The sequence below is a fragment of the Macaca nemestrina genome, chromosome 8, assembly GCF_043159975.1.
Source record: "Macaca nemestrina isolate mMacNem1 chromosome 8, mMacNem.hap1, whole genome shotgun sequence".
Taxonomy (NCBI): domain Eukaryota; kingdom Metazoa; phylum Chordata; class Mammalia; order Primates; family Cercopithecidae; genus Macaca; species Macaca nemestrina.
This window is the reverse complement of record NC_092132.1, coordinates 56,808,170-56,835,706: the sequence shown is the minus strand read 5'-3', so window position 1 is coordinate 56,835,706 and position 27,537 is coordinate 56,808,170. Positions and strand designations below refer to the sequence as shown.

At 34.0% G+C, this 27,537-nt stretch overlaps 1 protein-coding gene across 1 annotated transcript in view; it reads left to right on the top strand.

Moving 5' to 3' along the window:
- LOC112429404 (uncharacterized) overlaps positions 1–27,537 on the top strand; it is a 235,185-nt gene that overhangs the window by 182,732 nt on the left and 24,916 nt on the right. The window contains exon 5 of the mRNA XM_071067417.1: positions 9,882–9,959. Within this exon, the coding sequence (XP_070923518.1) occupies positions 9,882–9,915 (34 nt within the window). The 3' untranslated portion in view covers positions 9,916–9,959. The remainder of the gene's footprint in view (positions 1–9,881; positions 9,960–27,537) is intronic.

The window sequence follows — 27,537 nt, the reverse complement described above, 5'->3', positions numbered from 1 at the left end:
ACCCTAGAAGAAAACCTAGGTAATACCATTCAGGACATAGGCATGGGCAAGGACTTCATGACTAAACCACTAAAAACAATGCCAACAAAAGCCAAAATAGACAAATGGGATCTAATTAACCTAAAGAACTTCTGCACAGCAAAAGAAACTACTGTCAGAGTGAACAGGCAACCTACAGAATAGGAGAAAATTTTTGCAATCTACCCATCTGACAAAGGGCTAATATCCAGAATCTACAAAGAACTTAAACAAATTTACAAGAAAAAAACAAACAACCCCATCAAAAAGTGGGCAAAGGATATGAAAAGACATTTCTCAAAAGAAGACATTGATACAGCCAACAGACACATGAAAAAATGCTCATCACTGGTCATCAGAGAAATGCAAATCAAAACCACAATGAGATACCATCTCACACCAGTTAGAATGCTGATCATTAAAAAGTCAGGTAACAACAGATGCTGGAGAGGATGTGGAGAAATAGGAACACTTTTACACTGTTGGTGGGAGTGTAAACTAGTTCAACCATTGTGGAAGATAGTGTGGTGATTCCTCAAGGATCTAGAACTTGAAATACCATTTGACCCAGTGATCCCATTACTGGGTATATACCCAAAGGATTATAAATCATGCTGCTATAAAGACATGCACATGTATGTTTATTGCAGCACTATTCACAATAGCAAAGACTTGGAACCAACCCAAATGTCCATCAATGATAGACTGGATTAAGAAAATGTGGCATATATACACCATGGAATACTATGCAGCCATAAAAAAGAATGAGTTCATTTCCTTTGTAGAGACATGGATGAAGCTGGAAACCATTATTCTCAGCAAACTATCGTAAGGACAGAAAACCAAACATCACATGTTCTCACTCATAGGTGGGAATTGAACAATGAGAACACTTGGACACAGGGCAGGGAACATCACACATGGGGGCCTGTCGTGGGGTGGGGGGCGGGGGAAGGATAGCATTAGGAGAAATACCTAATGTAAATGACGAGTTAATGGGTGCAGTAAACCAACATGACACGTGTATACCTATGTAACAAACCTGCACGTTGTGCACATGTACCCTAGAGCTTAAAGTACAATTAAAAAAAAAAACTTTTCAACAAGGTCATCAATAAAGTAATTGAGACATACAATGCGCTGTTTAAATTTGTTTTACTTTTTACATGAACACATGTTGAATCTCTTACCTTCTATTTCAACCATAGCATCACCCTGCTGACTTTTCTAAATTTAAAAACAATGTTGACTTTTTATATTTAAAAATGGAGTTGTAGTTTTTTTCTTCAATGTCGGTATGGCGCATGTTTATTAAGTGTTATTGGGGAAGCAGATAAAATCGTCATCATTTTATGTGAAAAATGAAATGAGTTGGAATATTTACTCAACAAAGTGCACGTGATAGTGATTAGCTATGTATTAATGTATTTATTGAATGAAAAAATGGTAAAATATCAATATTACTGTATTGATGATGATTATAGAACTGTGATGCTCAATTTTTAGATAAAAAATAAAAATATAAATGGTAGATTGAATAGATATATATATACACATATATATGATAGTAGATCAAAATTTAATTAATGTATCTGCTTAAGATATAATAATAGTAATAATAATGCTATGAATTACATGTGCAGCAAATATTTCATCTAATGTTCACTGCAACCCTATGAGGTAGGTGATATTACTAGCTCCATTTTGCAAATGAGGAAACTGAGTCAAAAATGACTAAGAAATATGTCAAGGCTACATGGTTAGTCACCAGTAGAGCAGATAGGTTATGTAAACATTGTGACAAAAACATATGGTTCAAAATGATGGTATCTGCTGATAGAAGATACACACAGAGAAAATAAACACTTGGAATAGAAAACAACAGACCTACAAATTGCAACTCCTTTTTTGGCTGCTAAAGTATTTTATAAGAATGGTGATCATACAGGATTCTCAATCCTAATTATATTTCTTTAAAGCTTTGTGAGTTTTATGCTGTTAAATTAACACTACATTTTATTCAGTAAACAAAACTAATATTAAGCAAGCCTTTGTAATATCAATGTTCCTTGTAGGAAATTTAGAAAATTGCTGAAAATCTTAAAGAAGAAAATTAAAAATTTGTAACCTCATAAGTATCCCTTACAAATTGCAGCAATTTTTCTTTCTAGCTCCTCATATATAATATATACTTTAATATTTTTGGAAGCTGGTAACTACTGATTTCTCATCATTATGAATATGTATTTTTGAATTATCCTAGTTGATAATTAAAAGTTTTCTTTTATCTCTACCCTGAGTATTGTAAAGCATTAGGATTCTGGTACCTGGAAGTAAGCTGAAGATAGATAGAGATTTGCAAGTTGTTGGCATGTAGTTGACATTTGAAATCATAACAATAGATGAATGTTTTCCAGGGACAATATGCACAGAGATAAAAGAAGAAGGCCAAAAAGAGATTCTGAGGAGGTGACAACACCTAATAAGCTAGTGGAAGGGGAGACATCCTCCATGAACACCAAGACAAGGGGCCTGGAAACAGGAGAAAAATATAGACATGGTTTCTAAATAAGGGAGAAGTAAGTGCAGATGCTCCTCGACTTATGATGGGGCTACATCCTGATTAACTCAACATAACTTGAAAATATTATAAGTTGGAGATGCATTTAATACACCTAAACTGCTGAACATCATCACTTAGCCTAGTCTATGTTAAACATGCTCAGATTTACATCAATCTACAGTTGGGCAAAATCATCTAATACAATGCCTATTTTATATTTAAGTGTTGATTATTTCATCTAATTTACTGTAGACTGTACTGAAAGTGAAAAACAGAATGGTAGTATGGTACTCAAAGTACAGTTTCTACTGAATATGTATCACTTTCTTACCATAATAAAGTTGAAAAGTCTTGTTATACCATCCTATGTCAGAGACTGTCTGTAATGAATGACAAAGACTCAAAAGTATCAAATGCTACAGGGAAATCAATTAATATAGAGATCATAAAGTAATATTGATTGGACTCAGAAAGTAGGCATTTATCATCAATCTTGTCAGAAAATTTTTGCTAGAGTTGGAGAGACTCTGGGATGGGTGTGAAGTTAGAAACTATAACTGAATATGAGATGAGAAAGTGAAGAAGTCCTGTGGACCTGACTTGAAATAGAGAGGAGGACTTAGAAACGGCAGGAAGTATTTGTGATAGATGACACTGCCATTGGTAAATCAATCAATATTTTTAACCAGACTATTATGAACTCCAGGCAATTCAGCATACATAATCATCATCCTATTCAAACTAACAAAAGACCAAAGATGTAAATAGAAACAATTTTTATATAAATAATTTGTATTTTCCATCTACTACATATTTAAATTTCAACCAATACAACATTCTGAATATTTTCTGATCAGGAAATTTTAGTCAGTTATCATTGGGCTGATTGTCTAATGATACATGATATTTCATTTAGAAAAAATATTAGCAAAACACACATTTATTTCTTTATCTTTAATAGAATCTACTTTGAATGGAGGAAAACATTCTTTATCTGGTTAGAATTGCTCTATAATTTTGTGCTCTAGTTTTTGGCAATAATGAAGAAAAACTTTGTGAAAGCCTATGATTATTGGAGTTTTATGAGGACAAATCATGACTGATAATTTGAGGCTATTAGGTCCTTTTCATCTTGATAATTATCAGGTATTTAATATTTTGTGAACATTTCCAAATTAATCATTAATTAGTCCATTTTTGCAAGTCAGGTCAATCCTAGTACGTATTTTGCTTAAAAAAAAAAACATGCAGGCCTGTGTGGCGGTTCATGCCTGTAATCCCAGCACTTTGGGAGGCCCAGGCGGATGGATCACCTGAGGTCAGGAGTTTGAGACCAGCCTGGCCAAAATGGTGAAACCCTGTCACTACTGAAAACACAAAAATTAGCCGCCTATGGTGGCACATGCCTGTAATCCCAGCTACTCAGGAGGCTGAGGCAGGAGAATCGCTTGAACCCAGGAGATGCAGGTTGCAGTGAGCTGAGATCACGCCACTGCACTCCAGTCTGGGCAGCAGAGTGAGACTCTGCCTCAAAACAAAAAACAAAAACCAAAAAAACAAAAAGAAAACATGCCAAGGCAAATGACAAGCCTTTCATAGAACTCCTTAGAGTAGATGTTTGGGAGATATTCAATACTAAAGAATAAATCAGTACTCAGTGCTGTGAAAGTTTAATAAACTTCTCCCTAATATTGTTTAGGACACTTCTGAAAAGTTTGTGGAATATTTCTGAATTAGCTTGAAAGATTGTGAGTCAAAGATGAGAATCTTTATAAAAACTGTGAACTTCACATTGCAAACATTTTTTTTTTTAAAGCAGCAATAATAGACACCACTGAGCTGGTGCTATATAAACAGACTTTACAGAGTTGAAGAGGGAGAATATTTTGGTTATTTTAAACACAATGCCAAGGCAATGAATACAGTGCAAAGTGCAGAAGAGGGATTGAAAATACTTTAGAATTGCTAGAGTACTGTTAATGGAGTTAGAATTACTAGAGTACTGTTGGAATGCATACAGTATGGCAGAATGACTCTTATTGTGGAAAATTTTAATTTTCATCACTGTTAAAGAAAATCAAAAAACTCAAAAACAACCTAAGTGATTTTAAAATATGTGGTTATTTCTTTCTTTCTTTTCTTATTCCTCTACTTAGGGTTAACACCCAAGTCCTTAGGTGCCAAGATCAATAAATCCCTTTCCAGGCCGGGAACAGTGGATCACGCCTGTAATCCCAGCACTTCGGGATGCCAAGGCAGGCTGATCACCTGAGGTCAGGAGTTTGAGACCAGCCTGGCCAACATGATGAAACCCCATCTCTACTAAAAATTCAAAAAATTAGCCAGATGTGGTGGCAGGCGCCTGTAGTCCCAGCTACTTGGGAGGCTGAGGCAGGAGAATCACTTGAACCCAGGAGACGGAGGTTGCAGTGAGCTGAGATTGCCCACTGCACTCCAGCCTGGGCAACAGAGTGAAACTCCATTTCAAAAATAAAATTAAAAATAAAAATAAATAAAATAAATCCCCTTCCAGTTCTCATATTAATTACTCTGCTTTTCAATACTTTCTTTACTATCGGAGCACAGATTGTTTTTTCTTGTGTACTTGATTGTATCCCTAAACAATTGAAAAAAGATGTACTTCTTCTGGGATTATTAGTTGCACCTAGGGGATAGTTTTCAGGTTTTATATGCTTGGTGCAAAAGTAATTGCAGTTTTTGCTGCAATTATTTTCTGCAAGTAATGGCAAGAACCACAATTACTTTTACAGCAACCTAATATTAATCTGCCATATTACTGTAACCAGAAGACAGTGTTTTTAAACATGAAAAGTATAATTTTATAATGACTTAAGTACCTTGTTCAATTCTATTTTTAATACTTGGTTATTTCAATTGTTTAGTTTTAAAAATTTAGAATATTTTCAATCTTTAGCTATTATGAAAAAGTCCATAATGAACATCTTCAGATGCTGCAAACTACTGAGAATATTTCCTGTATGGAAACTGAGACTACCTAGTAACCAACCTGAAAGTATGGTTTTCTTCTCATGGAAATAGATGCAATTAGCAGGTGTTACCATTGTTCTTAGAGAAAGTATGCCAGGATCTGTGTATTATTTTCAAATAATAGTTTGCATAGTTGCAATGAGAGAGTAGAACTCATTGCAATTATGAGTCATCTTTGCTTGACTTACTGATGTATGTGTACTCATCTATTTTGCTTATACAAAATAGGAAAATTTTTGTTTCTTATTGTCCTGAATAAGTTATTTTTTTCAAATTTTCAAGTTGTGATCAGAAGTCATGAGATTTATTTATTCACAAAGTAAAAAAATGAAGCAAAAATATGGATTCCCACTTTCATACCTCTGGGAATTGACACATGGCTATTCTTACAGGGACTAAGCATCAGGCCTTGACAGCCATCCTTACTGATTGGCACCATTATGATCAAGAGATAGCTTAATCTTCAATAGGGATCCACAGCTATAGCTGTGGGCCAGTCCCAGCCTACTTTCTGTTTTTGTAGGACTATTGAGTTAAGAAAAATTCTTAAATTTTTAGAGGACTGAAAGAAACACAAAGAACAATAATATTTCATGAAATAAGAAAATGAGACGATTATTCTAAGTGAAGTAACTCAGAAATGGAAAACCAAACATCGTATATTCTCATTCATAATCAGGAGCTAAGCTATGAGGACGCAAAGACATAAGAATGATATAATGGACTTTGGGTACTTGGGTGAACGGGTGGGAGGGAGGTGAGGAACAAAAGACTACACATTGGGCACAGTGTACACTGCTTGGATGATGCATGCACCAAAATCTCAGAAATCACCATTAAAGAACTGTATCCATGTAACCAAACACCACCTATTTCACAGAAACCTAATGAAATAAAAGATAAATTTAAAAATAAATAAATAAATAATAAAAACCAATAAAATAATAAGAAAGAAAATCATATGATATTCAAATTCCAGAGTCCATAAACAAAGTGTTATTGGAACACAGCCATACTTATTTATTTTCATATTGCCTATGGCTGCTTTTTCACCACACTGCCTGTATTGAGTAGCTGCCACAGGGACCTTCTGACCTGCAAAGGTAAAGAGGTTTACTATTTACTAAAAAGTTAGACCATTTACTAAAAAGTGTGCTGCCCACTGTTCTACTTTAACTATTGGTCCTCATGTCCTTGAAGACTCTGACTATGAGGAAGTGGTAGGAATAGAAAGATTAATACCTTGCATGATTACTATCAGGACGTGAAGTGTAAGTGAAACCGTTTATTTAACTGACCTCAGTTTCTCCCTACAGTCATGTGGGTTTTAATCTGTTGTGATCACAAAAATTAAAATGCAGGAGAGCACTGAAGATAAACAGCAAAAATGGCATGTACTAAAAACATGTCCTTGAGCTAATTTGATCGTTTCCTTAACCTAATTTTATGCACACATGTAAGGTATTAAAACATGTTGTGCCATTCTTATTTGTAAAAATAGGGTCAATTTTCATATCCAGTTGAAGACTTTAAAAAGTACTATTTTCCCACACCCATGGCAAAATGCTTGTGTTTGTATCTGTTTCTGTGTGTGTGTATTATATACATATATTTACATGTGTGTATACATTCTTATGTGTGTATATATACAATATACATTCTAATTTGAAAGTTGAAAAGCTTTGTCAAGTGCTCAATTCCACTTCTTATGTATGTGTTCATCTACATTTCTTCTTTAATTTTTAATTTTATTTTAAGTTCTGGGATACATGTGCAGAACGTGCAGGTTTGTTACATAGGTATACATGTGTCTTGGTGGTTTGCTGCACCTATCAACGCATCATCTAGGTTTTAAGCCCCACATGCATTAGGTATTTGTCCTATTGCTGTCCCTTCTCTTGCCCTCTAGCCCCCAACAGGCCCCAGTGTGTGATGTTCTCCTCCCTGTGTCCTTGTGTTCTCATTGTTCAACTCCCACTTATGAGTGAGAGCATGCGGTGTTTGGTTTTCTGTTCCTGTATTAATTTGCCGAGAATGATGGCTCCCAGCTTCATCCATGCCCCTGGAAAGGACATGAGCTCATTCTTTTTTATGGCTGCATAATTCCATGGTGTGTATGTGCCACATTTTCTTTATCCAGTCTATCATTGATGGGCATTTGGGTTGGTTCCAACTCTTTACTATTGTAAATAGTGCTGCAATAAATATATGTGTACATGTGTCTTTATAGTAGAATGACTTATAATCATAATGGGATTGCTGGGTCAAATGTTATTTATTTCTGGTTCTAGATCCTTGAGGAATCACCACACTGTCTTCCACAATGATTGAACTAATTTACACTCCCACCAACAGCGTGAAAGCATTCCTATTCCTCCACAGCCTTGCCAGCATCTGACTTTTTAATAATCGCCATTCTAACTGGCATGAGATGCTATCTCATTGTGGTTTTTGATTTGCATTTCTCTAATGACCAGTGATAGTGAGCTTGTTTTCACATGTTTGTTGGCCACATAAATGTCTTCTTTTGAGAACTGTATGTTCATATCTTTCACCCACTTTTTGATGGGGTTATTTGTTTTTTTCTTGCAAATTTGTTTAAGTTCCTTATAGATTCTGGATATTAGACCTTTGTCAGATGAGTAGATTGCAAAAATTTTCTCCCGTTCTCTAGGTTGCCTGTTCACTATGATGATAGTTTCCTTTGCTGTGCAGAGCTCTTTAGTTTAATTAGATCCAATTGTCAATTTGGCTTTTGTTGGCATTGCTTTTGGTGTTTTAGTCATGAAGTCTTTGCCCATGCCTCTGTCCTGAATGATATTGCCTAGCTTTTCTTCTTGGGTTTTTATCATTTTGGGTTTTACATTAAGTCTTTAATCCATCTTGAGTAAATTTTTGTATAAGGTGTAAGGAAGGGGTCCAGTTTCAATTTTCTGCATATGGCTAGCCAATTTTCCCAACACCATTTATTAAATAGGGAATCTTTTCCCCATTGTTTGTTTCTGCCAGGTTTGCCGGAGATCAGATGGTTGTAGATGTGTGGTATTATTTCTGAGCTCTCTGTTCTGTTCCATTGGTCTATATATCTGTTTTTGTACCAGTACTTTGCTGTTTTAGTTACTGTAAGCTTGTAGGATGGTTTGAAGTCAGGTAGCATGATACCTCTAGCTTTGTTCTTTTTGCTTAGGATTGTCTTGGCTATTTGGGCTCTTTTTGGTTCCATATGAAATTGAAAGTAGTTTTTCTAATTCTGCAAAGAAAGTCAATGGTAGTTTGATGGGAATAGCATTGAATTTATAGATAATTTTGGGCAGTTTTGCCATTTTCATGCTATTGATTCTTCGTATCCATGAGCATGGAATTTTTTTCCATTTGTTTATGTCCTGTCTTATTTTCTTGAGCAGTGTTTTGTAGTTCTCCTTGAAGAGCTCCTTCATGTCCCTTGTAAGTTGTATTCCTAGCAATTGTGAATGAGAGTTCATTCATGATTTGGCTCTCTGCTTGTCTATTGTTGATGTATAGGAAAGCTCGTGATTTTTGCATGTGGATTTTGTATCCTGAGACTTTACTGAAGTTGCTTAACAGCTTAAGGCGTTTTGGGGCTGAGACAATGAGGATTTCTAAATATACAATAACTTCATCTGCAGAGACAATTTGACTTCCTTTCTTTTTATTTGAATACCTTTCATTTCTTTCTCTTGCCTGATTACCCTGGCCAGAACTTCCAATACTGTGTTTAATAGGAGTGGTGAGGAAGCGCATTCTTGCCTTGTGCCGGTTTACAAAGGGAATGCTTCCAGCTTTTGCCCATTCAGTATGATATTCGCTATGGGTTTGTCATAAATACATTGCTTCTATAAGTGTTTCTTCAATTTTATATGTGAATTTTGATTACCCAGTCTAATCAATATTTTTATTATCACAAAAATCTCTTAAACATGGTAGAGTTAAATCTGTTATATCAAAGTCCGAAACTGTTTACTCTTAAGCTTAAGTACCACAACAGGGCACCATTTCTGTCCAATGATATTTAATAGAAATTTATCCATGCTAGTTCAGGTTGGATTTTAAGTTAGATGGGTTTGTGCTTTGTATTCTGACTTATTTTAATGACAATATATTCCACACTACCATTGAGTTCTTCTATGCCCTATCTCAAAAGTACTATTTTTTTTTTTTTACTGAATGTTCATCTACTTGATTCATAACATTGTATATAAAAATTATACATTAATTGTTTTTATTTCACTGATTAGTATTTGAAGCATGTATTCTCTTCTCCTTTCCTTAGGTTTCCCCTAGTTTCACCTATACTTCTTCAGTAACCAACTGAAGAGAGCCATGTTATAAAAAGCTTCTCTTGGAACAGGTGAAAAATTTACCATTTTAGTCTAGTGATTTAGACACTTAAAAGGGTCTGCACGTGAGGCAGAGGTAGCTGTGTTTTGCAAAACTTTCTGTGAATATTCCTCAATTTATGGTCCAATTTTATTAGAATACTTTGAAATTGAAATCTTTGAGGGCTGGTTCCAGCAATCTTCATTTTCAATAAGAAATACATATAATTCTTTTCCACACTAATATTTGAGCATGAGTGTATTCATTATTTTCCTTACTATCATATATAATAATATATTATTTACATTTATATAGTGAATTTGCTACCATTAAGGGATGATTCTGTATAATATTTGTTTATGTATTGCTGCAGAAATGTAAACGTAGTTCCATATTTTTTGCTTAACCATGTTGTAAATCAACAATGTCAAACATAATTCTTCAGAGTGTGTAGGTTCTAGGGAGATGCCCGATGGGCAACTGCCAGGAAGAGAGGAAAGAGGACTGAGGGGAAAGCTCACAGCTAGTATCCCACATCCTTTGACCCTTAAAGCAATTCTGTTCTGATTCATTGTACACATTTAGATACTTCTTGTATGTTTTATACTCCATATAAGAATTATTTGGGATACAGTGTTCTGCTGTTAGAGGGGAAAAGTTTGAAAAGCACTAGAAAGCCACCTCATTTTACTTTTAAATCTATGAATGTTATTCTTTCAGAAGACAAAGATGTGTTCATTGCTTTGAATTGGTTGGCACTACTAAAATCTACCTGGGCAGAAGCACAGGCAGAAGCATTACATTTGATATTTCAAGCCATGTTTAGTTCAGTCAGTAGTTTTCATATTTTCACATTTCTGAATCAGAACAAGTGCTTTGAAATCACCATGGCAATCACAACTGCCTAGATATGAGTCTGATGATTAGGAGTGTGTCAAGATCTTCAGAGATGCTTTCTCGTATATTATTAAAGACTGCAGATGCAGATTCTCTCCAGTAGATTTTCTATATATATGTATATATTTTAAATTATAGTATTTTTTTTACTGCTGCAAGATAGTAATATTTGTTAAAAATTTTAGAAAAACTGTAAGCTAATTTTACCACACAGAAATAAGGGTTCTATACTTTTTGCTATTTGCATGAATGTACAGTTTTTTATTGTGTGTACATTCACTTTATAAAATATATTTCACGTATTTCCCCATATATTTCATTAAAAATGAAGAATACATTTTCAAAACCCATACTGTATAAAAGATATTTTATTTATACATACTTTAAATAAATATGCCATTATCACCAAAAATGTCATCATGTCTCTTTTAAGACATACTTTTTCATTTAGCAAAAATATCTTTCTATATCAATCAAGTTTGATTTATCATATTATTTTCACAGGCTGCATTATCATCCATCATATTGATGTGCCTCAATTTATTTAGGTGTTTACATCTTATTTGAAATTCAGATTGTCCCCATTGCTTGCTTCACTATTATAAAGACTGATTTGATACACATATATTTTATATATATTTAAAAATATTATATTAAATACAGTTGTGAGAGTACAATTATATGATTAAAAATATGTATATATTTTATTTTTTTCAGAATGCCTTGTTAATGCATCCCAGATAGGTTATCCCAGTTTGCACTCTCACCAATGATTAATAATGTTGAAGGTAGGCTTGGATTCCAATTGAAAAGGGATAATAATAACAAAATAATGGTTTAAAACATTATTGTGTTTTGTTGACAGACTGTCCAGGATTTGGTAAAAAAAAAAAAAAAAAAAAAAAAAAAAAAAAAAAAAAAAAAAAATTCATTGGTTTAAGAAGCTTTTTCCCTTAAATAGCACCCATTAGAAAAATAATAATTTTAAAGAGTAAATTATATATTTGATAGAAAGATAATTTCAGTAAAAACTACCCTAATAGATACAGAATGACTTTTTAATACAAAATTCCAATATATTTTATAGTGTTTAAGTAATATCACTTTCTTTTTTTTTCTTTTTTTCCTTTTTTGCTGTGCTTTGTTACCTGCAATACAGAATGGTATTAGTATTAATTGGATGTCAACCTCATTGCTAATCAAAACATATAAATGGAAAAACATTCTGGTAGATATTGGTAGAAAAAAGGTCATTTAGAAAAATAATTTCTTTCTGCCTCTTAATTACCTCTCCCTTTTAATAACCCTAGCATGCAAACACATGTAAATGTGGAGTTATACCTTTTAAAATTCAAGTTGGTAAACTACGTTATTGTAGTAAGAAACTTTGAGCTCTCTTGTTGCTAATTAGACAAGGTATTAAAGTAACTCTCTGAAGGGAAAAAGGTATTTTTATAGGTCTTAAATTGACCTAAATATGTGGAAAATATCCTAGAGTGGGTATCCTTAGAATTGTAATTCTAAATAGGTTTTCTACATAGGTATCAGCCTGTTAGAATTTTCATCAATGAAGATTTGTCATTTCCTATTAACTGTTCCTTCACTTTTGTAAGCAAACAGCATTAAATCTGTTACACTGTTGTAGCTGGTTTCACTTTTGCCTGGTTGTTTATTATCTTTAGGTCACAGTGAATATATAAAGGACATTTTACATAACAAATATGATATATTAACTATTCATCAGATAAGAACAATTTGTATTAGTTACATGTAAAAAGTTCTTATATATTAGTTTTAATAATTCTGAAGCAAAAATATTTGAATGATAAAGAAAATTGTCTTTACATTTTTGCAAGGCCATTTCTTTGTTCTACCATCAAGTGTATGATCTAAAATAAAGTTGCCCAACTGATTTAGGAAAGAGACTAAAATAGAAAGGAGAAATAATTAATTATGCTTTCATCACTGTAATATGTTGTATTTCACAACTTTTGAAAGCAAGAGGAGGGTCTTCAATTGTGAGAAAAAATAATTAACCACACTATATACCTCATTACAAATAGTGATGAGGACACACACACACACACACATATCTATATATATATTTGTCATGAGTATGTAGAAGCATGTATATCAGGATTCTGGAATGGGCCTACTTGTTTAGTGTTGGTCTAAATATACAACTGATATACTGCTTCTAAATACTTGTGAATGGTCTCTCTAAACTACGCAAAAGTAAGTTGAAAAGCACCAAGTTTCCCAGAATAGAGCACAGTAACCTAGGTTTGTGTGTATGATGGCAAACGTGCATGTGTGTCAGTATGTGTGTGTTTCAGTTGCTTAGTACAAGCTTTGTCACTCCTTGGTATAGTTACAAGGAGGAATATACACATTTGTGCAGGTGGAAACCAGTCCTATACCCTCATTTTTATGGGAGATCTATTGGGATGTATCAGAGCAGAAAATAATAATAATGAGTCCCTTGAAATAAAATAAGTCCCAGAGATCCAGAAAAGGGCATAAAAGCCCAGGAATGTGTGTGTGTGTGGGGGAATGGTATAATGATCATGGTAGGTTTTTTGATTCATGGCAAGTGACAGATAATGAAAATGTTCTCTGGGTTTAGCCATTTTAGTATAGAGTGAACCCTTTGGAAAAAAAAATAATTAAATTTATTGAGGAAGAGCTGAAAGAATGATAAACCACAGCACAAATGTAAGACATCTGAGTTACTTCTGAGGATGAGTCTTTAGGAGGAATTTCATGTGGCAGTGAGAATCAGTGTCTCTATTTAACTGAAGAGTTTGTGGTGCACTCACAGGAGAACTGAGTCCCTCAGGCTGGGGTTCTTGAATTATTGAAAGAGATGGAGAAGCCATCTCTTGTATTAGTAAAGTTGATTACACTAATTTTATAGAAAACTATACATGAAAATTTTAATTAATAGGTGATGGGTTAATAACAGTGGCTAAATAAAAGTTATCATATAATACCATGTAATAGCATTACTTGGGAAATAATGAGAGATCTGACATTTAGGATCTGTCAGGAAATCTGGCAAGTCTCTTTTTATCTGCATCCTTGCCACATAAAGTCAATATCTGCATGTGTTTCAGTGTTAAACGAGTTAATTTCTTGGAGCAGAGAATTTTGTGAGAATAGACATATTTATCATTGCTTGTGGGTCTCATTTCACTGAGATATTTGATAACGTCATTTTAAAATGGTGCATCCTTTTAGTTGTATGGCCATTCTTACGATGACACTCCACACTCTATTCTCTTGTTAATTGTAGGAAAAATAGGAGACACATTTGAGTCTTTAAGTAATATAAAGTGAGTAAACAGCAGGACAAAAAAGTGCCATATCTTTGAAATTGTTCTTAAAATTTAGGTTTTATTTTAAAATTCAGGAAGAATTTTCTATATCCAAAGGCAAATGGTGTAGGTATCCATTAAACAAAACAAAATAAAACAGGCCAAGGGCAGTGGCTCAGGTCTATAATCCCAGCACTTTGGGAGGCCAAGGCAGGATGATTGCTTGAAGCCAGGAGTTTGAGATCAGCTTGGGCAACACAGTGAGACCCTATCTCTATTAAAAACTTTAAAAAATATTATCCAGGTGTGATGGCACATGTTTGTAGTCCCAGCTACTCAGGAGGCTGAGTTGGGAGGATCACTTGTACCTAGGAGTTTGAGGCTGTGGCAAGCTATGATTGTGACATTGCACTGCAGCCTGAGTGACAGAGTAAGACCTAATTTGTTAAAAAATACAAACATGAAAACAAAAGAAACACACAGAGTGACACCAAAAAAATGGCAAAATAAAATTTTCCCAGAACTCAACCCCTCACAGAAACATCAAGTTGAATAAACATGGATGCATGAGAATAACTTCATAAGTGCCAAGGAATCCAGATGACAGATGGCGACACATATGGGGATCACAAAATAAGAAAAGACTCACTGAATATGGTAGGAAGGGCAGATTCACATTACCCATGTCATCTTTTCCCCAAGCCCATGCAGCACAGTGAGAAGACAGATATCCTATGTGTGAGAAAAAGAGAATAAAATGAGCACCCAGCTTTGCCACAGACTCTAGGACCAGGCCTACCCCAGTGTACCCTGGTGCCAGGCTGGTTTTTGCAGACCCAGGCTGTAAGCCTTACCCCTGTATACTCAGGCTCTAGGCCTACCCCATATCTTCAGGCTCCATTTCCACTTCAGCACCAGGCAAGTTCCCATGATTCAGGGTCCTGGTCACCCTGTAAAAATCCAACCCTTTTAACCCCAGGCTTCAGGCCATCCCCTGAAGACCCGAGTTCTAGGTTTGTAGCTGTATGAGGCAAGCCTAGGCACCAGGTCACAGGCCAATCCCTAAAGATACAATTTCCAGGACCACCCCAGCACCAGGCCTGCCTGCTCAATGGCCCAGGCATCAGGCCCACCCAATAGAAAACTTCAGCAGTAAGCCCACTTGCAGATCCTGCCAGTCAGACAGCCCAAAATCTCTGGACAGGCTGCTTGGTGAATGGCTTTCTCTGCCAAAGACATAGATGATTTAAAAGCAGCAAGAAAAAATGATTCATCACCTGCAAGGGAAATCCCATAAGACTATCAGTAGGTTCCTCAGCAGAAACCTGGTAGGCCAGGAGAGAGTAGGATTATAAAATTAAAATATTGAAAGAAAGAAATTGTCAGCTGGGTGCAGTGGCTTACACCTGTAATCAGAGCAGTTTGGGAGGCTGAGGCTGGCAGATCAGGAGGTCAGGAGTTCAAGACCAGCCTAGCCAACATGGTGAAACCCTGCCCCTACTAAAAATACAAAGATTAGCTGGGAGTAGTGGAATGCACCTGTAATCCCAGCTAGTCAGGAAGCTGAGGCAGGAGAATTACTTGAACCTGGGAGTCAGAGTTTACAGTGAGCCAAGATCATTCCATTGCACTCCAGCTCTGGGCAACAGAGCAGGACTCTGTCTTGTAGAAAAAGAAAAAAAGAAAAGAAACTGTCAACCAAGGTTACTGTACTGGGAAAACTGCCATTAAGAAATGAAGAAGAGATAAAGACTGTCCTAGACAAAAACTAAAAGTATTCAACATCACTAGACCTGCCTTTCAAGAAATGCTAAAAGGAGTTCTTCAAGTTGAAATGAAAAGAAACTAATTAACAACTTGATAACATATGAAAGTATAAAACTCACTGCAAAAGTATGAATATAGTCAAATTCAGAATACTGTAATACTGTAATGGTGGTTTGTAAATCACATTTAATTCTATTATAAAAGCCTTAAACATATTAAAAATCACTAAAGATACAATAATTTGTTGATTGATACATGGTATAAAAATATGTAAATAATGGCATCAATAACATAAAGTGTGGAGGGAAGAGAAGTTAAAATGTAGAGTTTCTGTATGCAATCAAACTTATCAACTTAAAAGAGATTATTATGACTATAATAAGTTTTATGTAAGAGTCATAATAATGATAAAAAAAAATCCTGTAATGGATACACAAAAAAACAGAAGAACAAAGCATACTACTACAAAAATGATCAAATAACAAAGGAAGACAGTAAGAGACAAAACATGGAACAAAGGAACTATAAAACAAAAACCAATTAACAAAAACGGCGATAGTAAGTTATTCCTAACAATTCATGTAATGTGTATGGATAATATTCTCCAATTAAAAGACATAGAATGTTGAATGGATGAAAATGCAAAATCCAATTATATGCTGCCTACAAGAGATTCATTTTAGCTTTAAGGACATATACAGGTTTTAAATAAAGAGTAGAAACAAGATATTTCATGCAAATGGTAACCAGAAGAGAGAATGGGGTGACTATACTGATCTAAGACAAAATAGATGCTGTGTCAAAAACTGTCACAAGAGACAAACAAGGTCATAATATAATAATAATGGGGTCAATTTATTGTGAAGCTAAAATAATTATAAATATATTTGCACCCAATATTGGAGAACCTGTGTATATAATACCAATGCTAACAGACCTAAAAGGGGGAAACAGAAAGCAATGCAATAATAGTAAAGATTTTATAACCCACCTTCACAATGAGTAGAGTATCCAGAAAAAATCACAGGGAAACAGTGAACTTGAACCACAGTTGACCTAATTAACATAATAGATATACATAACTTTTCATCAATAGTAGCATAATACACACTCTTTTCACGAACACATAAAAATATTTTCAAGGATAGATAATATGTTATGCCACAAAACAAGTCTTCATAAATTTTAAAAAATTGAAGGTATATCAAATGTCTTTTCTGGCAACAATGGCATGAAACTAGAAAATTCACAAATATATGAAAATCAAACAATACACTATTGAACAACTAATGGGACAAAGAATAAATGAAAAAGGAAAACAAAATGTTTATTAACACAAATGGAAATGGAAACACAGCATATACTGAAACTTATGGGATGTAGCAAAAACAGTTCTAAGAGGGAAGTTTGTAACAATAAATGCCTGTATCAAGAAAAATACTCTCAAATAAATGATCTAACTGTATACCTCAAGGAACTAGAAAAAGAAGAGCAAAGGCCAAAGTTAGTAGATGGAAAGAAATAATAAAGATAAAGCAGAAATAAACAAAAAAGAGACTTAAAAAATTAAAACAGTTTAAAAAACTAACAATTGGTTTTTTGAAAAGATGAACAAAACAGAAAAACCTTTATTTACACTGTAAGATGAAAGAAAATTCAAATAAATAAAAATATTGGCCAGCTGCAGTGGCTCATGTCTGTAATCTCAGCACTTTGGGAGTTTGAGGTGGATGGATCACTTGAGGTCAGGAGTTTGAGACCACCTGGCCAACATGGTGAAACCCTGTCTCTACTAAAAATACAAAAATTATCCAGGCATGGTGGTGCATGCCTGTAATCCCAGCCACTTGGTAGGCTGAGGCACAAGAATTGATTGGACTCAGGAGGCAGACGTTGCAGTGAACTGAGAGTGCACCACTGCACTCCAGCCTGGGTGACAGAGGGAGACTCTATCTCAAAATATATATTTACGTTTAATAAAATGTGTAATGGTTAATGAAAGAGAAGACATTACAAGTGATACTACAGCAACATAAAGGAACATAAGAGATTACTATGAACCATTAATGTGGCAGCAAGTTGGATAAATTAGAGGAAATAAATAAATTACTAGAAACATAAAACCTAAGAAGAGTAAATCATGAAGAAATGGAAAATTTGAACAGCCAGTAATGGGTAAGAAGATTGAATCTGAAATTAAAAAGCTACCATCAAAGAAAAGCCCAGAACCTGATGAATTTATTGGTGAATTCTACCAAACATTTAAAGAATTAACACCAATTCTAAAACACTTCCCCCAATACTGAAGAGAACGCTTCCAAATTCCTTTTATGAGGTGTATTACTCCAAGTTATCTTAGGAGGACAGAACTAACACATACCTATATATAAAATATTTAATATATATAATACTTAATAAACTCTTCTTTATATATATTATAGATGTTCAAGGGCAGGGAGCATCCAGCATGGGAGAAAAATATAGGCTGGGAGGTTAGGCCCATCTCTCCTTTTTCTGGCTGCTTTATATTCGCTGGAAGCTGATTAGATTTGCCCAGCAGATTAGATCTGCCTCCCCAGCCCACTGACTCCAGTGTTAATATCTTTTGGCAACATCCACACAGACACACCCACGATTAATACTTTGTATCCCTCCATCCAATCAAGTTGACACAGTATTAACTATCACATGAGGTAAGCATTATTATGATTTCAAAGTCAGACAAGGACACTAAAATAAAGGAAATTACAGGCTAATATTGCTGCTGATGGAAAAATCCTCAACATAATACTAGCAAAGAAAATTCAGCAGCACATTTAAAGGATGATACACCATGATCAATTTTGATTTACCCCCAGGATGCAATGACAGTTTGCTATAGTTTGGATATTTGATCCTCCAAACCTCATATTGAAATTTGAGTCCCAATGCTGAAAGTAGGACCTAGAGAGAAGTGTGTGGGTCATGGGGAAGGATCCCTCATGAAGAGTTTTAATGCCCTCCTTGATGGGGCATGGGGAGGGATGAGTGAGTTCTCACTCATTAGTTCCCATGAGAGACAGTTGTTAAAAAAGAACCTGGCATCTCCCTCTCCTTCCTCTCTGTCTTCCTCTCTCACTATGCGATCTCTATATATGCCTGCTTCCCTTCACCTCCCACCATGAGTGGAAGTAGTCTGAGGCTCTCAACAGAAGCAGATGCTGGTACCGTACTTCTTGTACAGCCTGCAGAACAGTGAGCCAAATAATCCTCTAACTTATCCAGCCCTAGGTATTTCTTTATAGAAATACAAATGGACTAAAACATGGCTTAATATATGCAAACCGATAGATGGGATACAAGACATTAAAAGAATGAAGGGTAAAAATCATATAGTAATTGCAATAGAAGTGGAGGAAAACATTTAACAAAATTCAGCTCCTTTCATAATAAAAACTCTCAAATTAGGAAGAAAAGGGAACTACCTGAACACAATAAAGCTCACAATTTTCTGGGTTATATGACAAGTCCATGACTAACATCATTCTCAATGGTTAAATGCTGAAAGCTTTTCCTCTAAGATCAGGAACATACAAGGATGCCCACTTTTACCACTACTGTTCAACATAGTGAAAGTTCTAGCTGGAGAAATTAGTCTCCCTCACATATATATATATGTATTTTATGTTCAATAAAATGCTTAATAGTTAATGAAATAAAAGACATTTATATATAAGTGTATATTTGTATGTATAAATATATAAATATTTATGGTTTCAGGTCTTACATATAAGTCTTTGATTCACTTTGATTCACTTTGCCTTGATTCATATCTTTATATAAATCATTTGATTTATATATTTGTATATATAAATATGTATTTAACACATATGTATATATAAAACATATTTATATATACAAATATATAAATCAAGTGATTTATATAAAGATATGAATATATGTTAATATATATGTTAACATATATTTATATATACCTATATATGGCTATATATATTTTTATATATATTTGGTTATAAATATATATTAACCTATATATTTGGATATATATGAAATATATAACTTATATATTGATATATGCCATATTTTATATATATACACATAAATAAAAGGCAAATTTTACTTCTTGAATTAAAAATATATTACAACATATATATCACAATCAGATAAGAAAATAAGTAAAATTGACTCTGTTTGCAGATGATATTATCTCAATATAGAAAATTCTAAAGGCTACCTTACTGTTAGAATAAAAAAATGAATTCAGTACATTTGGAGGATACAAAATAACACAAATATTCTCTTGTATTTTTTATACACTAACAACCAACCATCTGAAAAGTAAATCAAGAAAACTATGTCATTTATAACAGTATAAAAATAAAATACTTGGAAATAAATTTAACTAAGGAGATGAAAAATCTGTACACTGAAAACTATAGAACGCTGATAAATTGTGTAATGCAAAAATAAATGGAAATATATCCTGAGTTCATGAGTTGGAAGAGTTAATATTATTAAAATGTTAGTACTACCTGAAGTGATTTATAGATTTAATGTAATCTATCATCTATAATGATAATCCTTATCAACATTTCAGTGGCATTTTTTACAGAAGTAGAAAAATTTTTCTGGAAATAAAAAAGACCCTAAATATCCAAATCAATTTTGAGGAAAAAAAAAAAGAAAGCTGAAGCATCATACTTTCATCACACTTTTTGAATTAAAACTCTACTACAACATTATATTAATTGAAACAGTTTGGTACTGTCATGAAAACAGACATACACTAACAGAAGAGAATAGACTGCCCCAAAATAAATCTGTACATTTATGTTTGCTTTATCTTCACCAAGGATACCAATAACATACAATAGGAAAAGGATAGTCTCTTCAATAAATGATTTTAGGTAAACTGGATATTCACATGTACTATTGTTTGTCCTTTCCAAAACTCATGTTGGATTTTAATTGCCATTGTGATAGTATCAAAAGGTGGAACATTTTAAGAGGTAAATAGGTCAAGATAGTTATGCTTTCATGAATGGATTAATGCCATTATGGTCAGAGTAGGCTCCCCCCATTTTCTCTCTGTCCTGCACAATTTCTGCCTTTTTCTCTTTCAGCCATGGGATGATGCAACAAGAAAGCCCTCACCAGATAGCTAAGCAGATGCCAGCACCACACCTTAGGACTTCCTAGCTTCCAGAAGCATGAGTTAAATAAATATTTTTTTCTTTATAAATTACTCAGGCTGTGGCACTATATTATAGCAGCAGAAAATCTAAGGCCACATAAAACTTAATAAAATTGACTCCCCTTTTCTCACAGCATATCAATGTAAAGTAAATCAATGACTTAAATGTAGGACCTGCAACCATAAAACTACTAGAAGAAAACATATGAGAAATGCTCCTTAACATTGGTGTGGGTTATGATTTTTGAAAATGAACTTAAAAGCACAAGTAATAACATCAAAAATGGATAAATGAAATTTTATCAAATTAGAAAGCTTCTTCAGAGCAAAGAAAACAAAAAAGTGAATAGACAATTCATAGAGTGCGAGAAAATATTCATGAACCATACATGGGGCTTAATTCAAAAGAAATAAAAACTCAAATAATTCAACAGAAAAAAAGAAAAACAATAACTCATTTAAAAGAAGTTTTTCAAAGGAAGACATACACATTATTAACAGCTGTATTAAAGGTGCTCAACTGTCACTAAACATTAGGGAAATGCAAATTAAAACTACAATAAGTTGTTATCTCACATCCGCTAGAATGGCTATTATAAACTGACAAAACAACAATTGTTGGCAAAGACATGCAGTAAAGGGAACTCTTGTAGATTATTAAGGGGAATGTAAATTAGTCAACTATTATAGAAAACTGTATGGAGGTTTCTCAAAAACGTAAACAAACAAACAAACAAACAAAAACTACATGTGACCTAGCTATCTGCCTCCTGGGTATATATCTGAAAGAAATTAATTCAGTATGATGAAGAGATATCTGCATTCCCATGTTCATTGCAGCATTATTCACAACAGCCAAGATATGTAAGTAACTCGAGTGTCCATCAGTGTAATAAAGAAAATGTGGTATACATACACAATGGAATATTATTTAGCCTTAAAAATGAAATTCTGTCATTTGTGACAACATGGATAAAACTGGAGTACATTATGCTAATGACATCAATCAAGCACAAAAAGACAAATAACACACGATATCACTTATATGTGGAATGTAGAAATATCAGACTAATAGAAGCAGAGAGTAGAATGGTGGTTGCCAGTGAATTTGGGGACTGGGGAAATGATGAGATCTTGGTCAAAGGATACACACTTTCAGTTATGCAGGATGAATATATTCTGGAGATATACTACAGCTTGCTGAATGTTATGGTTTGGGTGTGTCCCCACCCAAATCTCTCCTTGAATTGTAATAATTCCCGTGTGTCAAGGGCAGGGCCTGGTGGAGATAATTGGATCATGGGGGCAGTTTGCTCCATACTGTCCTCATGATAGTGAATAAGTCTCACGAGATAGGGTAGTTTTATAAATGGGAGTTTCCCTGCACAAATTCTCTTTCCTGCTGCCATGAAAGATGGAACTTAGCTCCTCATTTGCCTTCGACCTTGATTGTGAGGCCTTCCCAGCCATGTGGAACTGTGAATCAATTAAACTTCTTTCCTTTATAAATTACTCAGTCTCAGGTATGTCTTTATTAGCAGCATAAGAACAAACTAATATGGTGACTATAGTTAATAATACTGTATTGTATACTTGAAATTTGCTAAGAGTGTAGATCTTAAATATTCTCACCACAAAAAAATAAGGTGACTACGTGAGATTTTGGATATGATAATTAGCTGGATTGTAGAATTTCACAATGTGTATATATACGTATCACACTGTAAACCTCAAATATGTATATTTTTAATTTGTTAATTATACCTCAACAAAGCTGGAAAATGATGAACAAAGTACAAATAGTCAAACTTAATCTTCAGTATTGGTTTGGAGTTGTATAGACAGCAGAGAAAAAGATAAAGGCTATGTCTCACAGACTCTTCTTGGAAATGTGAAATAGGAGAACTTATATGATATTAGAACTTATATGATATCAGAGAAGGCATAGGCATACACACAGAGTGATTAGCTTTCTGCATTCAATGGTGTCTCAGTATTAAAAAATGTATTAACGTATTTTGTCACATCAACAAGTTCAAAGACTGAAATCAAGACGACCTGAATAGATACTGCAAGGGCACTTGATAAATACAAATTCCCTCCTAAACTGAAAAAATGTAAAATAGAAACAAGTCTCTCCTTTAATATGATGAAAGATATTTATTTCAAAACAATAGCTAGTATATTTTTTGTTGTTTTTGTTTTTGTTTTTGTTTTTTTGAGACGGAGTCTCGCTCTGTCGCCTAGGCTGGAGTGCAGTGGCCGGATCTCAGCTCACTGCAAGCTCCGCCTCCCGGGTTTACGCCATTCTCCTGCCTCAGCCTCCCGAGTAGCTGGGACTACAGGCGCCCGCCACCTCACCCGCTAGTTTTTTGTATTTTTTAGTAGAGACGGGGTTTCACCATGTTCGTCAGGATTGTCTCGATCTCCTGACCTCGTGATCCACCCGTCTCGGCCTCCCAAAGTGCTGGGATTACAGTATCTTAATTACTAGTGAAACACTAAGAATGTTACTATTAAACTTGGGACTAAGACAAGGATGATTATGTTCTGCAGTGATTAACTTTATTTGAAAATCATTCCCTGACACAGCTTACACACAAGGTGGGAAAGACAGTATAAGAAAAAATTTGAAATGATTTACATTTAACATGCTTAAAAATAGAGAATCCCTGAAAATATTAAGACTTCTAAAAATATTGGGTAAAATAAATAATTATTAAAATATTCAACAGCTGCTTCTAGCACTGCCCTACCCAAATTTAGAAAATATAATGAGCAAAAAATATTGCATATACAGTATTTTATTAAGTAGTTGTTAAGGTCTATAGGAATGCTCTAAAAATTGCAGTGACTGGCATAAATGAGGACTTTATATTTCTCAAAGGGAAGATTCAATAATTTTAAAAAGTCAGCTTTTACCAATTTTTACTTTTTAATTTAATTACAATAAAAGGAAATCACATTTTAATTAGTAAAGTGATTTTAAAATGTTCTAGCATAAAATATATGTGAGAATAACAAAAGTATAAACATACTCTTCCAAATGTCAAAATTAATATAAAACCAGAACAATGAAACATTGTGACCATGGCACAGAAATAGATAGATAATTGGAAGAGAGTAAGAAGTTCACATAGCAATTGGAAGACATATAAACATTTCAGTTTGTCTTGAATTATCATTTCAGATCAGTGCAGGATTTTGTGCATTCATAAGTAGTGTTATGACAAGTACTTAGAAATATAAATAAAATAAGTAAATAAATAAGTAAGTAAATAGAGTTTAGAACAGAATCTCTCACCATATACCAACACAATTTCTAAAAGATTTAAAACTCCTTATAGTGGATTCTTTCATAAAAACACCAGAAACACATAGGTGATTATCTGGTCTCAGGATGAATAAGGCTTTTAAACAGGACAATAAAAAACATAAACAATAGACATTATGGGGAAAATTAGATGCTATATAAAATAAAAATCTATCACTTATCAAACCTCAACATAAAAGGAAGTTATTGGAGAAATAAATACTGATGAAAATAATTGGAATATGTATGTGAGATAATAGGTTAGCTATCCTTAACACCAAAGATGGAAATGGATAATTTGTTAATTGAAAAATATAATTTTTCATTATTTTGAAATATAATGTTTATCCTCAGAAATCAAGAAATTCATTTAATACAGCAAGTCTATGTCCTATCTTACTTGAGTATTCGGTTTTCTTTCATATGGAAATCCAAATTTGGGAACTCATGATGATTTTACTGCATTTATAGCCCTTTCCCCTCTAAATTAAATTACAAAAAGAGAGTACTAAAAGGCCTAAAGCTTGTCTTCACTCATCTCTGAATTATGTCCCTTTTAATGATTATATAATTCTGGACAAATGTCAGATAACGTTCTCACTGAAAAAAAAAAACAAAAAAAAACAAGCTTTCTATAGAAATATGGCTTATATTTTACTATTTTACTAGGAATCACAACACATTTTTAAATGAATGATTATCTTTCCTTTTTTTTTTGCCAAAATAAAAATCAGGCAGAATCCTATTTTTATTAAAATAAAAGGACCTTAGCATTTCTGAATTCTAGTTAAAATGGAAGCTTTTTGCTACGACGTATGTGGAGAGTTCAGTGCCTTGCTTATTTTAGCTCTTTCTTGTTACACTTAGTAATATTACATGCCCATTTTACATTTGCAAACAGTTATTTGAACTGCATTATACAGAAAAGACAGGAGTGTCTAGGAGAGGGTAAATCCAGGCCTGTCTGCAGAGTTGAATGTGGCAGCAGCATCTGCTCTGCTGCTACTCTCCGAGCAGAGCTCTTCTACTCTTGCACTAAACACATATTTTACTTTGATGTTCATACCCATCAGCTATGGCCCCCTCTCCATTCTCAACACCACAGGAATTCTAATTTCTTACTTTTACACTGAATACTTTGGCACCAGACTCTTTGCCTCGTCATCCTTGTAACTCAATATGTGAACCATTTGTTGAACTTACTAGCCCCTCAGGTTCTCTGTGTCCACATTTTCAATAACCTCCTTTTTACTTACTGAAGTGCTTTTCCTGACAACACCCTGAGTCATGATATCATCATCATTCACTTCATCTCTGAAATCAGATGAGTTTTTAAAATCTGGATAAAACATTTTATCTTGTCTTCTCCCTCTTTTAATTGCCTTATTTCATTGGTGTAGACATCTTTTCTTTGTCTATATTCATCCCTTTCTATCTCAGTTTATTTCTATGTCTGGCTTTGATTCTGTACTCACTGTTCTTCTAGTGTAGCTAATCCTATATCAATCCAAGATCAATGTAGCCTTCTCCTAGGCTTGAACTGTTGAGCAGAAATGAAGAAATTTATAAAATGTGCATATTGGTGTTTATATCAACTGGGTATTCAGTTGCAAATATCAGAAACAAACTCTGACTCATTTAAATAGTACATTAGTATAATAAAAGGTATTGATTGAGTGGCTCACACAATTTCTAGAAGGACCTGAATTCTTGGCCATAAAAAATGCTCAAAGTCATGCTGAAGAACTACCCTGTAAGATTCAAATGTTATTTCTGCTGGTTCAGTGGATGCAGGACATTTAATTATGCTATTAAAACTGTTGTTACTGATATATTTGAAAACTGGGTATAGTAATGTATTTCTAGCAGAATGTTGGGCTAGAAATTCTGAATCATCCAGAACATGTGGATTAAATCATAATCAACATATTTTAAAAGCTTCTGAACATTTAAGAAAGTGAGGAATACCATCCAGTCTGTACCAAGAAAAATCAAACAAAAATCAAAATTTGTTTTAAATGATACGAATTGCCAAAAGGAGAAAATAGTATTAGCTCAGAGTCAAATTCATATTTCAGTTATTTAGATTCTTTGAGATAAAAGTCAATCCCTGTAATGGTATCTGTGAAACCACAGTGGAAGATAAACCTCAATGCTATGCATAAGGTGATATATAATATAAAATAATAAAACATTATATGATATATTTATGTCATAAGAAATAAAACATGATTACTCATGTATTCATGAGCCAGTTTCAGAAATGAAATATTTCCAAAATTTGTGAAGCCCCTTGTGTGACCATCCACAATCCTTCCTCTCCTGTTTCCATAACGCAGTAGCTATCAGATTTGCTGAACACAATCCTTCCTTCCCTCTCCCCTCTTTTCTTCTGAGCTTCAAGCCTGTTGATTTTGGCTTCAAAATACATCTCAGCTGTATCCACTGCTTTTCCTTCCCACTGCTACTACGTGCTCCAGATTTCAATTGTTTTCTGTTATATCAGTAGCCTAAAACCTGGTCTTTGCAAATCTACCATGGCACCATTCTAACCCATTCTCAATATTGCTATCTCAATGAACTTTTTCAAAAACAGAAATATGTCTACACTGTTGTCCTGTTAAAAACCCTCAACACTTCCCTATTGTCTGTTTAATAAAGTCAAAACTCCATATATAAAGCCCTTCCTACGTGTCTAGAGCCATCTTTCTATGGTTCTCAGCTTAGATATAATTTCCCTTGCGAGCTTGTTGAGTGTATTTATTATTAGCTTCTAGCATCCATTTTATCCTTCCTTGATGAGACCAGAATGTTTCTCTCTCTCAGTGCATGTGCTATTAGGAAGGAGCATGTGACACAGCCCTAGGTCACCCAGAATAACCCATTTCTCTGAGCAATGTGATTATTTATGTATGATGGACACATGACCCAAGTCAATCCATTCCAGATGATATCTCAGTGCTTTGCTTGAGTCGTTTGCAAAGACTCATAGAGTTGGGTTTGGTCTGACGTGATGATGCAAGCCTGAAGACACTGGGCCACCATGTGCAAATTAGTTTAGAATCCCCCATAATTGAATTCTGCATCTTCTATGCATGTTTTTTGTACGTGTACAAATTTA